At 37.7% G+C, this 12,770-nt stretch overlaps 1 protein-coding gene and 1 long non-coding RNA gene across 4 annotated transcripts in view; one reads left to right on the top strand and one right to left on the bottom strand.

The window, feature by feature from the left end:
- GARNL3 (GTPase activating Rap/RanGAP domain like 3) overlaps window positions 1-11,374 on the top strand; it is a 33,118-nt gene extending 21,744 nt beyond the window's left edge. For all 3 annotated transcript variants that reach the window (XM_036393650.2, XM_036393651.1, XM_036393649.2), the window contains 7 exons: window positions 1,064-1,130; window positions 1,765-1,872; window positions 2,264-2,382; window positions 2,609-2,744; window positions 3,801-4,010; window positions 4,317-4,428; window positions 5,200-11,374. In XM_036393650.2, the coding sequence (XP_036249543.1) occupies window positions 1,064-1,130; window positions 1,765-1,872; window positions 2,264-2,382; window positions 2,609-2,744; window positions 3,801-4,010; window positions 4,317-4,428; window positions 5,200-5,356 (909 nt within the window). In that variant the 3' untranslated portion in view covers window positions 5,357-11,374. The remainder of the gene's footprint in view (window positions 1-1,063; window positions 1,131-1,764; window positions 1,873-2,263; window positions 2,383-2,608; window positions 2,745-3,800; window positions 4,011-4,316; window positions 4,429-5,199) is intronic.
- Window positions 8,285-12,719, bottom strand: LOC118693256 (uncharacterized). The gene is made up of 2 exons (XR_004981247.2): window positions 12,562-12,719; window positions 8,285-12,324 (listed from the first exon to the last, which is right to left on the bottom strand). It is a non-coding gene; the product is annotated as an uncharacterized LOC118693256 (long non-coding RNA).
- Between the last annotated feature and the right edge of the window lie 51 nt (window positions 12,720-12,770).

Raw genomic sequence — 12,770 nt, 5'->3', positions numbered from 1 at the left:
GAACTAGAAGTAAAGAATGGGGATGGAGAAGTACATCACCATCCACCATCCACCACTCCCATTTCTTTTCCACACCAGAATCCTTATTTCCTTTAGGAAGACAAATAAAACAGACAATTAATATGAGCTGAGCTAGTGATTTTTATGATGTTGAAATGGGTTGCCTGCTTATTTCTCTGGACAACAGAGCAGCAATGGCTTTCAGTCACTACAAAAGACGGGTCAAAATGCATTTGGTATGGATGCGTAAACTTTCAGGTTTTCTTAACAGTTCTTGACCTGCACAGGAATCCTAAATGAAGGAAAGTCAAAGAACTGCTGTTCACGGAATCAGTCTCTCAGCCTTCTCCCTGTCCAAGCAGTATACATGGTTTGGGAAGCATTTGTCTAATGTAACCTTATGCATTTCGCTAATAAGATCTCATTTCCTGAACAGATATCCTACTTTTTGTGGCTGTTTTGGTTTGGTTTTAATCTAAATGTAAAAGACAAAACCAAAGTTTAATTAAGAGAATTTATGTAGCCTAATCTATGTAAAAAATACTTTGGTTTAACCAATGTTGCTTTTCAATATGTAAATTCAGACTGTTCGGTAATCCTTAGGTACATCCCTGTTGACCTCTGTAAAATGTTAGTGGTTCTGAATTGTATATGATCTTTTTGCTAGTCATGATGTGCATTTGAAGATCACTTTTTGAAAAGAATTGTTATCTTTAACGTACCATGTTGATTCACAGCTTTCTGAAATCATCCTATTTCCCAAAATTTATATTGCTAAATAAGTTATGTTTTTATTGCTTTACAGTGTGGTATGGTTATGAATGTTCGGTACTGTACAGAACCAAATACAAAGGAAACTAATTTTCATCTTGAGAACATCCTGAAAATTACATCACAAAAGAAGCTATTTTTATAAATTTATTTATTTATTTCTCTTTTTTTTCCCCTTTTACCTGTAGTTGTGCACTTCCCCAACTGATTGTATTGCTTGTTAGTCACAACCCAGTTGTAATAACCACAGTATCCTCTGCCTGTTTGTTAATCTTTTCCATTATCCTTGCAGGTTAATTTTGTTGCGGCTATTGATGTATATGAAGATGGTGAAGCTGGTCTACTGTTGTGCTATAACTGTAAGTGTTTAGGGAAGGCCAGAAGTGGTAATAGTTCAATCTACATGTGTAGATCTTCTTTCATTGGAGTCTAGGTCTGTATCTGAAAATAAATTTTAGTGTTTCATTGAAAGTTTGTCAAAATACGTTCTTTGGAACTTAAATGCATATTGGAGAAATTACAAATGCAAGTATTTTAGTCGTACTAGCTGTTTTATACATGTGCAAGTTATATGATTAATGAAATCTTGGTGTCTGTAATAACCCATGTGCTTAACAGTCTTCAAAGAATGTAAATTACATTAACATATGGCTACTTGAAGGGCAGAGAGATAACTTCAGAAAGCAGTGTCTGCAGAATTCTTTCTTGCCTGTTTCTGTATCTTTGGACAAATTAGGGACCTGGTAACTGTTGAAACAGTAGTACCTTGTGAAATACGACAACTTATTAAAACATAGGTCTTTTATTTTGGTCTTTCCAGTGTGTTCACAGAGAAAGCAACTTTTGCTTAGCTGTTTGGCTATAGAGGGATTTTTACATGAATGTTTGGTTGTGTGCATAATGTCCAGCCTTCTGCAAAATCTCCCTATAAAATGGGTGGTGGTTGCTTACAGTGTAAAGTGATGGATACCCCTTTTTTCTATTTTGCTGCAGATGTTTGTCAGTACAGAAAGGTATATCCTTTCAGTGGACATTCTCCACTTGTCCAGCCATCAGCTTATGACTTCCACTTCAGCTGGAATCAAGTTCCTTATGCTGTTGGTAAGAAAATTTCTCTTTTTAGTAGATGATTTTTTGCTACTGTTTTTGCCTGCACTTGGCCCTGGTGGAATTCCAGTGTTCTGGGAATAAGCATGTTACATTCATGATGCCACTTGACTAAAGTTTCTGATAATTTTGAAAAGTGGAGCCTTGGTAGCAAGTTTGTCCTTTGTTGAACTTTTTTCCCCTTTCTTTTTTGTGTTTCTCATTTTCCATTCCCTCTATATTCTGCCAGGCATGAAGAGTGAAATTTTCTTCATTATGTTAGACAACACTTTTCATAAGAAAGGAACTTGGTCAAGGAAGAGGTCAAGAACAGTTTTTGTGGAGCATCCAAGAAACTTTTGCTTTAATGATTTTTCCTTGCCAAATAACTTCTATTTCATTGCAGTCTGTGCTTTCCCTTATGTTCTTGCCTTCACTACTGATTCCATTGAGATCCGATTAGTGGTGAATGGGAACTTAGTCCACACAGCAGTTGTGCCTGAGCTTCAACTTGTAGCATCAAGGGTAAGACAGAAAAATCATGTTTGACTATTTCTGTGATGTGTTAGGATCTAATTAACATAAAAAGTTTTTGCCGCTAAAAACGTAACAAACAAAACCGAAATACATGCTTACTTTATCTGCAATAATTGCTCATCTGTCTGCTCCTAGTTTATATCAAGGACAAAGAGAATCAGAAGATGATTAAGAAAGTCTCACTGTTCTAATGACGGGTTATTTGTCATTTCAGTCGGATATTTATTTTAAAGCTACTGCTGCAGTGAGTGGATCATCTGACAGCAGCTCTAAGGAAATGAGTTCAAAGAGTTCTCCTCAAACACCGACAGCTTATGAAAAGCCAGAATTACCTCTTCCTTCTCTAGAAGGTAATGTGATCTCTAATCATTCCAACAGTTATCAAATCTTGGTGCGGCTGGTCTTAAGTAAAGATGGTAAAAAAATGTGAGTTCCTACCTGAAAGTGTGGAGGATAAGAGATTTTCTATTTTCCACACATATAAAGCACTTGGCTGAGCTTTTGCACTGTAGTATCCTTTCTGAATGCATGGTAGCACTGTTCTGAAGAAATAAATTCTGTAGGAAGGGAAGAATTAAACCTCAATATCTCGATGACTCTTTCACAATGTGATCACAAGTCATAATGCAAAAAGGGGCATAAAATTATGAGAAAGCTTGACATTTCACATACGCGATTCCTTTTGTTAAAGAAAAGCAGAATAACCACTGAATGGCTGAAGCTCTTTTGCAAAACAAAAGAAGCCTTGAAAAGTTTTGCACAGACGATCTAGTGTAACGTGATGCATGAGCGGTCAGTCTATAGTGTAACAATAAAGGAGAAACAAGGGAACATCAGCTAAATAATGCAAGATGTGTGTACACTTCCTTAAATCTGCTGCTTTACTGTTAGCAGATAGGAAAAGAAGGTAATCACAAATTTTTTATTTGATAAGTTTGGGACTTTGTTTTTCTTCTAGGAATTAAGAAAACGTGGTATTTTGTGTTACCTAAGAGCAGGAGTCATAATTTAAATCACTTAGGATCCAGGCTCCAATGTGTTTGGAGTACTTTAAAACATACAGGAAATACTGCACAGAGTGCAGTGTAATAGTCAGAGTACCAGCCACAGGTCATATAAATTCACTTCCTGGTTCCGCTCCTGAGTCATCGTGTTGCCAGGAGTCAATCTTCTTCTTCTCTCTAAGTCAAATTGCTTGTATGTCTTCCTTCTTCTAGCTTATTTGTATTGAAAGATCTCTAGAGCAAGAAGATTTTTGTCACTTCAGTGCTCAGCTCAACAAGTATAGCTTGTCTCTATAACTTTTCATTTGGAATTATTAAGAACTGATTCTGTTGTGCAAGTGTAATGTTCTTTTTTCTTTCTGTGTTGCAAGTGTGATATTCCTTTTTCTTTCTGTGTTTCAGCTGAAGTTCCATGCAAAAACCTGTACAAAATACCTCTGAGCAATCTGGTTGGGCGAAGCATTGAACGACCTCTGAAGTCACCTTTGGCTCCCAAGGTCATCACTACTACACCGTCGAGTGGCATTACCTCTCTTCCAGTTTTGCACTCACTACCGTTATCTCGTATGGAAATTAAAGAAATTGCAAGCAGAACACGTAAAGAATTGCTGGGTAAACTCTCCTCATTCCTCAGTGTTACATATCAGTTGCCAAACGCATACTTTCTAATCTTTGCACCATCACAGGTAGGTTTGTAACATGCAGGTAGTATTCATAAATTATTAAAATAAAAAAAAGGAAACTGTGAGGAAGTATTATTTGCAACTAGTATAGCCATTGTCTGATCGTGTATAAGAAGGCCATATTCTAAGTTAGGTAGAAATCGTTAGTAATGGAAACCAGCAACAGATACCTTAACTTTTTCATGAGTGCTTTGTTTTATGTTGAAAGTATAAAGTCTTTTATTCCTTTATTGAGGTCTCTTGGATGAGCCTATACCCAAGACAGAAAGTTCACAGAAGCTGAAAAAGGTTTCTCGAAGACAGTCGGACCCTAAGCAGGGAGCTGTAAGATCAACTAGTAGTGACAGGTAAATATACTTTAGAAAAGAGCCTAAGTTAGGCTGTAAATATTTTCAGAATTGATTGCTCATGCTTATCTCAGTTGGCATGAGGCTGACTGAAACCTTTGTATATCCATGTGCATTTCGTGCTAATGTGTTTGTTAGAGTATCTGAATACCATAAGTACTGAAGCAGTTACACTTTTTGCTGAAGACGTGTTAATGATAATACTAATGATAATAATGCAAGACAAGACTAAATGGCATTTTGTGGGACCTGCTGCAGCTGAACCTGTTAGAAAAATCTGGACTACTGCAGCTGCACTGTGCAGACTCTCTTGTTTTCTTTGTATGCTCTTGTGTTGCTATTTTCAGAATACATTTTGTGAAAAAGTACTGCAGCATTTGTCTGTTTGGCACTCTCCCAAATTTGCCCTGAACCAGGACACCCCCAGTGCCATTCTCTTGTTTTCATTGTTTCCATAACCTATGTTTGCCTAGAGTACTGGCAGAATACAGAATACTGGCAAGATACAGGAGACTGACAGTAACAAAAGAAAAAATCTCTTGCAGTGAAAAATTATGTTTGCTATATTTCCCTACTTGGAAATTATTGGGGTGAGGGGCTTCATTAATACTGCCTTTTGATTATTTTTAGTAGAGTAAAACAGGAGGAAACTTAGTTGTAATGGTCTGTGTCTGTCTTCAGGATAACTAGATTGGATCTAGAAGTAGCCATTGTTCCTTCCTGCCCTGACCTCTGTATTTTTTTTAGTAACTTTTGTCTTCCTCTTTGCAGGATAATCTCAAGCTCATTTGAAGGCTATTCTGAAAGACGTCATCTTTCCACTAGTTCAGATCCTGATACTTCAGCAAACAGGGAGGAGAACTCACCATCTAGCTATCCATTTCAGCTGATTTCTCTATTTGATGAAGACATCATTGACTTAAAATGAAGACACTTCTAAAACCTTTCTTCCTCACTTCACATTTCCTTACAGCTCTGTAAGCTCTATGGCAATGTCACAACCACTGCTTCTGGTAGTAAAATGTGGCTGGAAGTACTGGTGATAAATCCTTATGGAATCCATGTTCTGGTTAGCACAGCCTGATTTGGCAATGCTTATATCTTTGACATAGGTATGTTCTCTCAGTTGATGAAGCATTACTTTTCATGGCATTCTAACAGTAGGTAATCAATGGGAGATTTAGGCTGAAACTGAAGTAAACAAAAAGTATTACTTGTTCTAAGCTTCTTATAATTTGACTTACCTAAACGACATGCAGCAAAGTTAATTGCTGTTATTACTATCATGAGTTGTTTTACAACAGTGTATGTCATGTTGGAAGAGGAATTTTATAACAGAGATCACTACTTTTGCTTTTTCAGTCTTTGAAAAACAAAACAAAACAACAACAAAAAAAAGGCTTGCAGGCAAGGTCATTTCAAACACTGGAGTCAGTCCCTAAATTGATGCATCTGTGGTATGTTCACTGAAGAATCAGGTGAGATATGAAGATGGTGTTTCCTTGGCTCATTGTTTAGAGAAACTTGAAAACTCTTTTGGCATAAAAAATCCCTGAGCAGAGAACCTCTCTATAGGACACAGACTTGCAGAATATTTCTCGAAAATTGGAAACCAAAAAAAAAAAAAAAAAAACCAACTAAAAAACCCACGAACAAACAAAAAATGTAGAAACAAAAACTTCAGTCCATCTACTGGAAAACTCTTATTGTAGTGCATCTGCAGATTTTTCCATTACAGGCAGAAGAGCCAACCGAAATTGTCTTTGACTACAAAAAGATTCTTATGCAGACATCATCTTTAGCTGTTGTCTGTGCTTGCACCAACAGTGTAAGTAATTATTTCAGATAGTTGTAATTTTCTAGCTGGATGCAGACTGGATTTTCAGAGCTAATAAGGTAGTCTTCTGTGATGAAACAGTGATCTTGTCTCTTACTGTATTAAAGGGGTTTGTATTTAAAGTTTGATTTTTAATTTTTTTAAACCCTTTCCTCTAGAACACCTTTGCAAGGATTTTGTTTGGTTTGGGGTTTTTTTTCACGAAAGCCTTTCTATAGATGATGTTTTTAGCTTTATTAGCGAGCGTTTCTTGTTCTGAATATAGAAATACTTCTGTATCCTTGATTTTTATTTCATAATATCACCCATATGTCATGATTTCACTGTTGTTCAAGCATGATCATCTGGAGATGCGTGCCTTTTGCTGCCATCTGTCTGAATGTAAAACTGGTGATTGCAAAGTAATTTTTTTCTCAGTTAATTATATAATATGGTTGAATTGCTTCACTTAAGAAAATCTGCAAGGTCTTACTTGGAAGTGTAATTTCTTACTCTCAACTGGGGTGGCTAATCAACAGAAGAAGCAATATTTCCAATAATAATTAGTCTTGGAGATGAAGGCTCTTATTACTTTAGTGGGTTTTGCACTCATAGATTTGTGGGGTGACCTTCAATAACCATCTAAAAGGAAGTACCAGATTGAAGTATTTGCAAAAACTTGTAATTATTCTTTTAGAATGTTGTTTCCAGAGATTGTGTTACTTTACCCTATCCTTATTTATTTGGACAGTTAAGGTTTAAAGAAAATCTGAAAGTACCACGCGGTACTTATTTTCCTGCAAGTTGTAAACACTTCTGAATCCACTTTTGGGGTCACTGCTGCCACTTACATATTTTTAAAAAGGAAAAGAACCAGCTTTTTCCAAGAACAGCTCTCTCAATGTTGTATTTGATTTCTGGTTTGTGGCTATTTTTGAAGACTGTACCAGTGTGTTTCAAAACTGGGGCTTTAGTTAAAATTTTAACTGGAAACTTTGCTTTACCCTATTAGGATGCTGGATTTTAAATATACTCCAGATGTTCACCTGTGCCATCACAGCATGATTTAAAATGATTAACCATTGTTTGATAGCAGTTGAAGCAATATATGGAGATTTTTAAACTTGTTTTGAAGAACCTGAGCAAACACATCCTTGGGTATAGCCTTAGAGATTGAGCACTAGGGAGAATAAGAAGAATGAGAAGAGCATGACAGAAGGCTTGACTACTTGCTATGAGGGTAGTCAGAATGCATATAGATACAGTATTTGCATTATATCCTGAACATGATTATAGAAGAAAGGGCTATAAAGCAAGAGTTATTTTCTTGAACCAGAAGTGCAGTAGTGGCTGTAAAGTATTACCATTAATTAAGAGAGTGTTGGGGGGGTGGGAGTGTGTGTGTGTGAGAGAGAGAGAGAGAGAAAACGACCCTTTGAAGGTTTGCCTGTAATGACAGCATTGATGACATCTAGCAAATGAACTGTAAGGAGTACAGATACTGGATTACTGAAGCACAAAACTAGATCATACTGGCTTCATGGTACACACCTGGAACAGGATATTGCTATCATTTGAAGAGGGAAGCCCAGCAGCAACTGCATCCCTGCCCACCTCCTACCTGCTTTTATGCTATAGCTTGACTTAATGGGTCTGGTACAAGCTGCTAAGCAAGTCACACTAGGAACTACCAGACCTTAACAGATCATTGCTCATGTAGTACAGGAAGGAGCTGAATCCTGGGGAAAAAAAAATTAATGTCTTCATTCTTAATGTATCCAGTAAGTGCCTTGTTAAGTTTTTGCTTTTGTACTTAGAGTGTCATAGAGGGATAACATCTGATGTGGCAAAAGAAGCAGAGAGTGAAACAACATTTTGTTTGGGTTAGATGACACCTAGAGTTGGTAGCTGAGGCTTTAGAGCCATGTATATGTAGTTTACTACCTACTTATGGTAGGAGAGCAACCCAGAACGTAGGTAGAAGGCAGAGAACATAGAAATAATATTCCGATTTTATTTGACACAAGGCACAGGAACAAATTCAGTGAAGATCTTTATCACATTTATTGTATCAAAAAAAACAATTACCGACACAATCATGTGAAATTGCTGGTGTACACAACCTTGTACAAGGATGTGGCTTCTTTGAGGTTTTTAGTAGTCTGAACAGACAACTATGATTTCTGTGTCTCTTCATGTGAAGAGAACTAGCTTCTAGCCATTGTTTCTATCAAAACATCATCCTTACTATTTAGACTGCTAATTAAAATCTAGAGGCAGTTGGTGGGATTGATACCAAAGCTCTTGTGCATCATTTATAAAGGGCAAAGTTCTTACACACTTGCAGAACCTCTCCTTCTTAAGACTGGCGTAAGATGAAAGGCTGCTGGGATGGCTATAGTGTCATTCACTCTAGTGTTGGAGCCATGTTGTTTGCCCTGTTTTTCCAGCCTGTGCATGCATATACTCTCTAAAACTTAAAAAGTAGTCTTGGGCATAAATTGTAGCCATGTCCACTGTAAACATAACCCTTTCTCCTTTCACAATGGGTGTTAAAGCTGCCTGTAGGCTGCATTCTTGATGCTGGCTGACCATCTCATGGTTAGGAGAAAAGATAATCTTTGACTCTACTATGTAAGATGGGTCTTGTTCTGATAGGAAAACTGAAAAATGTTGCTAAAGATGGATGGAAGGAAGGAATTGTTTCCATGAAGGAAGAATTGTTACCAGATTGAACACTTGCTATCAGGCTAAGTTTAGGCCCATTCTGGACCCTTGGCTACGTTTCTGCAAGAAATATTTTCTATCCCAATGTGCTGGATTTGTAGGCAGCAGCGGGGCTCTTAACTCCTGGCTAAATGGTGTTGGTCACCACCTCATCCCTGTGCCTTAGTCTGACTAAATTATAGGAATGTCGTTTACATTGGTGCAAGCATTAGATTGTACAGGTAGTTAATTTAGAATGTACTTGTGTGTTCTCACCAGCATGGTTAATGATGCATGGAATCACAAAATAGTTGAGGGTAGAAAGGACCACTGTGTTATCACCTAGTCCAGTACACACACCTGTGCACCACCATTCAAAAATCTGTTCAAAATGGATATGCAAGATTTTGGGCTACTTGTCATCTTTGTCCTGCATTTCAATTGCAGCATGCATATAGACCATCACCATAACTTTGAAGTGTGACTAGGACTTAAGAATCCCCAGACACATGAGCTAAGTTAATTCACACATACACACACACAATATGGAGCCCTTAAGTCTTTGATGAGCTGTTAGTAAGGTCCCTAAAGCCCAGATTGAGCTTTAGAAACCAGTACAAAGAGTCATTTTTGTCCAGTTCCTTATTCTAGTGGCAATGCAGCACACATAAGTATTTCATAAGTGTTTGAAAGTAACAAAACACTTCCTTCTAATACGAAACAAAAACCCACATGAAATTTGAAAGGGCTATGGCTATGCATGGTAGCAAGAGAACTGCTCTAGGTTCAGTGAATGCACGCATACATTCGGTTTCCTGGTTTGCAAAGTAAGGCCTGTTCTAGTTATAGTCCTTTACTAGTTTGGGGGTGCGGCAGGGATTCTTCTTTGTTTTGGTTTGTGTGGTTTCTGGAGGCTGGTGGTGTGGGCTGGTTTTTTGTTGCTTTGTTGGATGGGATTTTTTTTTCAGGTTTTGGAGGGGGGGTTTGGTTGGCTGGGTTGGGGGGTTTTTTTTGTTTGTTTGGTTTTCGTTTGTTTTTTTGGTTTTTTTCTGGTTTAGTTTTTGTTGTTCTTTTGTTTGGGGTTTTTTGGTTGGTTTGCCATTGTTTTTCAATTCATAACATACATGCAAGTATGCATCTGGAATGAACAGCAGGTTTGTTCTCTGCCTTCATGTGATTATTTCTATAAATGTGCATGTATTTGTATTTGATAGATTCAGATTGAATTTTTTTAGTACTTGACAGTCAACTGAATAAATACTTAAACAGTACTTAAGAGGGCAGGGAATGGGTAACGTTATTGCCTAACTAGTTACATATGGTTAAGGTTGCTACTCCTGACATATATTTTCTGCTGTTCTAAGTATATTTGACCAGTAATGGCTAGCTTGAACATGTTTTTCCAAAGGTGTGGGTCTGTAACTCTCCTTGCAGATGCAGTGGCTTTTCCAGAGCTGTTGGCTTAGTCTGCATTTGAAATATATAACCCTTTTCATTTGGATTTGGTTTTCAGTATATATACATATATAGGTATATGTATTTGTAATTTCTACTGTAAATTTTCAGGGATTAAAAATCCTGAGTTATATATATAGGAATTTAAAGTAACAGGATCATAAAAGGCAGGGGAAGAGAAAATTCCATCAGCAAGTGATAAGGTATTTCAGAATAATTTTATGTTGCCGTCTGTGTGTGAAAATGGGTATCATGCTATTTTCATTCTTAACAATTTGATGTCATGGTTCATATGCACAGTGCTTGCTTATTCTGTTAAAGCACTGTTTTCTCTGATAGGCTTAATCTGTTTTTGTGAAGGACTAAATTATACCCTGGAAACCTAATATTAACAATATGGGAAGGCTCAAGAGATTATGCAGCAAACATCCGTACTTGCATGCAGGTTAGAAAGTATTTTTACTCTTATTACTTGAGCACAGCAACTTCACCAGCCTGTATACTGCTTAGCTGCTTCACTTTGTTGCTGACCTGTAACTGACTGACTCCTCTTTGCTACTGGAAATTGTGGTACTAGCATCTGACCTGAAGAGAAAATTGAGGTAATTTTCTGCATATTTACCTGGTTAAATGGAAAATGTTATGTAAAGATTTATGCAGAGCGTTATCAATCTAGAATGTCAGTTTAAATGTCTTTGAATGGTAGCAGACTGCTTTGTAATTTATTAATGGCATACTGTTAAGACTGTTGCTACATTTGTGATCAAAGACTCTTTACCACTGGTCTTAAATGCTGATGTATTACCATTTTTTTAATGTCATATGGTAGCATGTATGGTTTGTATTTTAGATACGACATCCAAATAGAGACAGTCCTATCACATCTGAAAGTGTTTTAAGTGCTATTCATCACCTTTGTGAAGAAGAAACATTATTTATTTCTTCATCTGTAATAAACAATAAATTTGATCCCACCTGTTTCTTTCACCTGTTTCACACACGCAGGACTAATGACTTTCAAATTTGCTAAGTAAAAAGACGCGAAACCAAAAAGACAGGATGTAGCACAGAGCACTGCTTTTCCCATTTGAGTTCGCTGAAGTGCTGTATCATACCTATGAGATTGCTGTTTGTGTCTTAAGCTTTACCTGTCTTTGATAAAAGCCATAATCTAGGTTTGGTTTATGTTTTCAGCCATCTTTTAGACTTTTGGAGACCTGCTTCAGTTGGGGATCTTTACACTACAAAATAGTTTTTCTCCCTTTCTGGCTAAGTGTGTATTCTTACTGTCTCCAAGACCTTGCAATTCCTTTTGAAAAATCATCTTTCCCAAAGTAGCAAAGACATTCTCTTAAGAGCTACAACCCTTTTTGTGATTTAAATGTATTCCTAGCCACCTTGACAACAATAACAAAAAAGCCTTAACTCCATGAAAGCCAAGACTTCATTTGGGATTAAGACTTAATTCTGTGGTCAGAATTAACAGAAATAACAGCCACACAAACATCAAGTACTGCAGTCTGAAACTAATGTTAGCTAAGCTATGTTGTGCACTTCTTCACTGTAACATGCAGCCTAAGGAAAAGGTAGAGTTAAGCAAGGAAATTTTATTTATTTATAAAATTAGATTTTATTTTACCTCTTAGGAAAAAAAAAAGATACCGGCCCCAATGCAATTAATATTCTCACATGGCCATTGCAGTCAGTACACCAGGTTAAAAGAACACAGGAACTGAAGAAATAAGTGTAATTTGCTTACTATGAAATGCTTACTAAAAAATCCCGAAATTCTTTGGGTTCCTAAGAAGGCCATAACCCAGTTCGTTAACACACAAGCAGCACTCGATATGCCTCTCGCTTTAAGTAGGATGATTTCAGATATCAGCAACCATGGAGCTGGACCCAGGCAAAGGCAAAACCTGCAATTAAAAAGTGAAGAGAATAAATGCAAGTTAAGTAGGAAAAAGCAAATTATGTCCAAATTAATCATGTAAGGGGGATGCAGTTTTCACGTTAGATTTGTGCATGGTTTGGTGCACCGTACCTCTGCCCGAAAGAGAGAGAATACGTGACTGTAAGTCAGTATGATAAACACTTGTGCATTTTTCATCATAATAATTACAGGAATATTCTTAACAAACAGAACTTGCCAAAACCTCGGGTACGAGTCGGAAGCGGAGGAACCCAGCAGGCAGCCAGATTCCTCAACAGCCATGTCTCGCCTGTGGGGAAGCGTCGACGCGTCCGTCCCCGGTCGCCCCTCGCCGGGCCGCCGGTCGCCCCTCGCCGGGCCGCCGGTCGCCCCTCGCCGGGCCGCCGGTCGCCCCTCGCCGGGCCGCCGGTCGCCCCTCGCCGGGCCGCCGGT

This window comes from Molothrus ater, chromosome 20 (assembly GCF_012460135.2).
Source record: "Molothrus ater isolate BHLD 08-10-18 breed brown headed cowbird chromosome 20, BPBGC_Mater_1.1, whole genome shotgun sequence".
Lineage (NCBI taxonomy): Eukaryota > Metazoa > Chordata > Aves > Passeriformes > Icteridae > Molothrus > Molothrus ater.
Note: the sequence above shows the minus strand (reverse complement) of the source record. Positions and strands in the feature narration are given on the sequence as shown.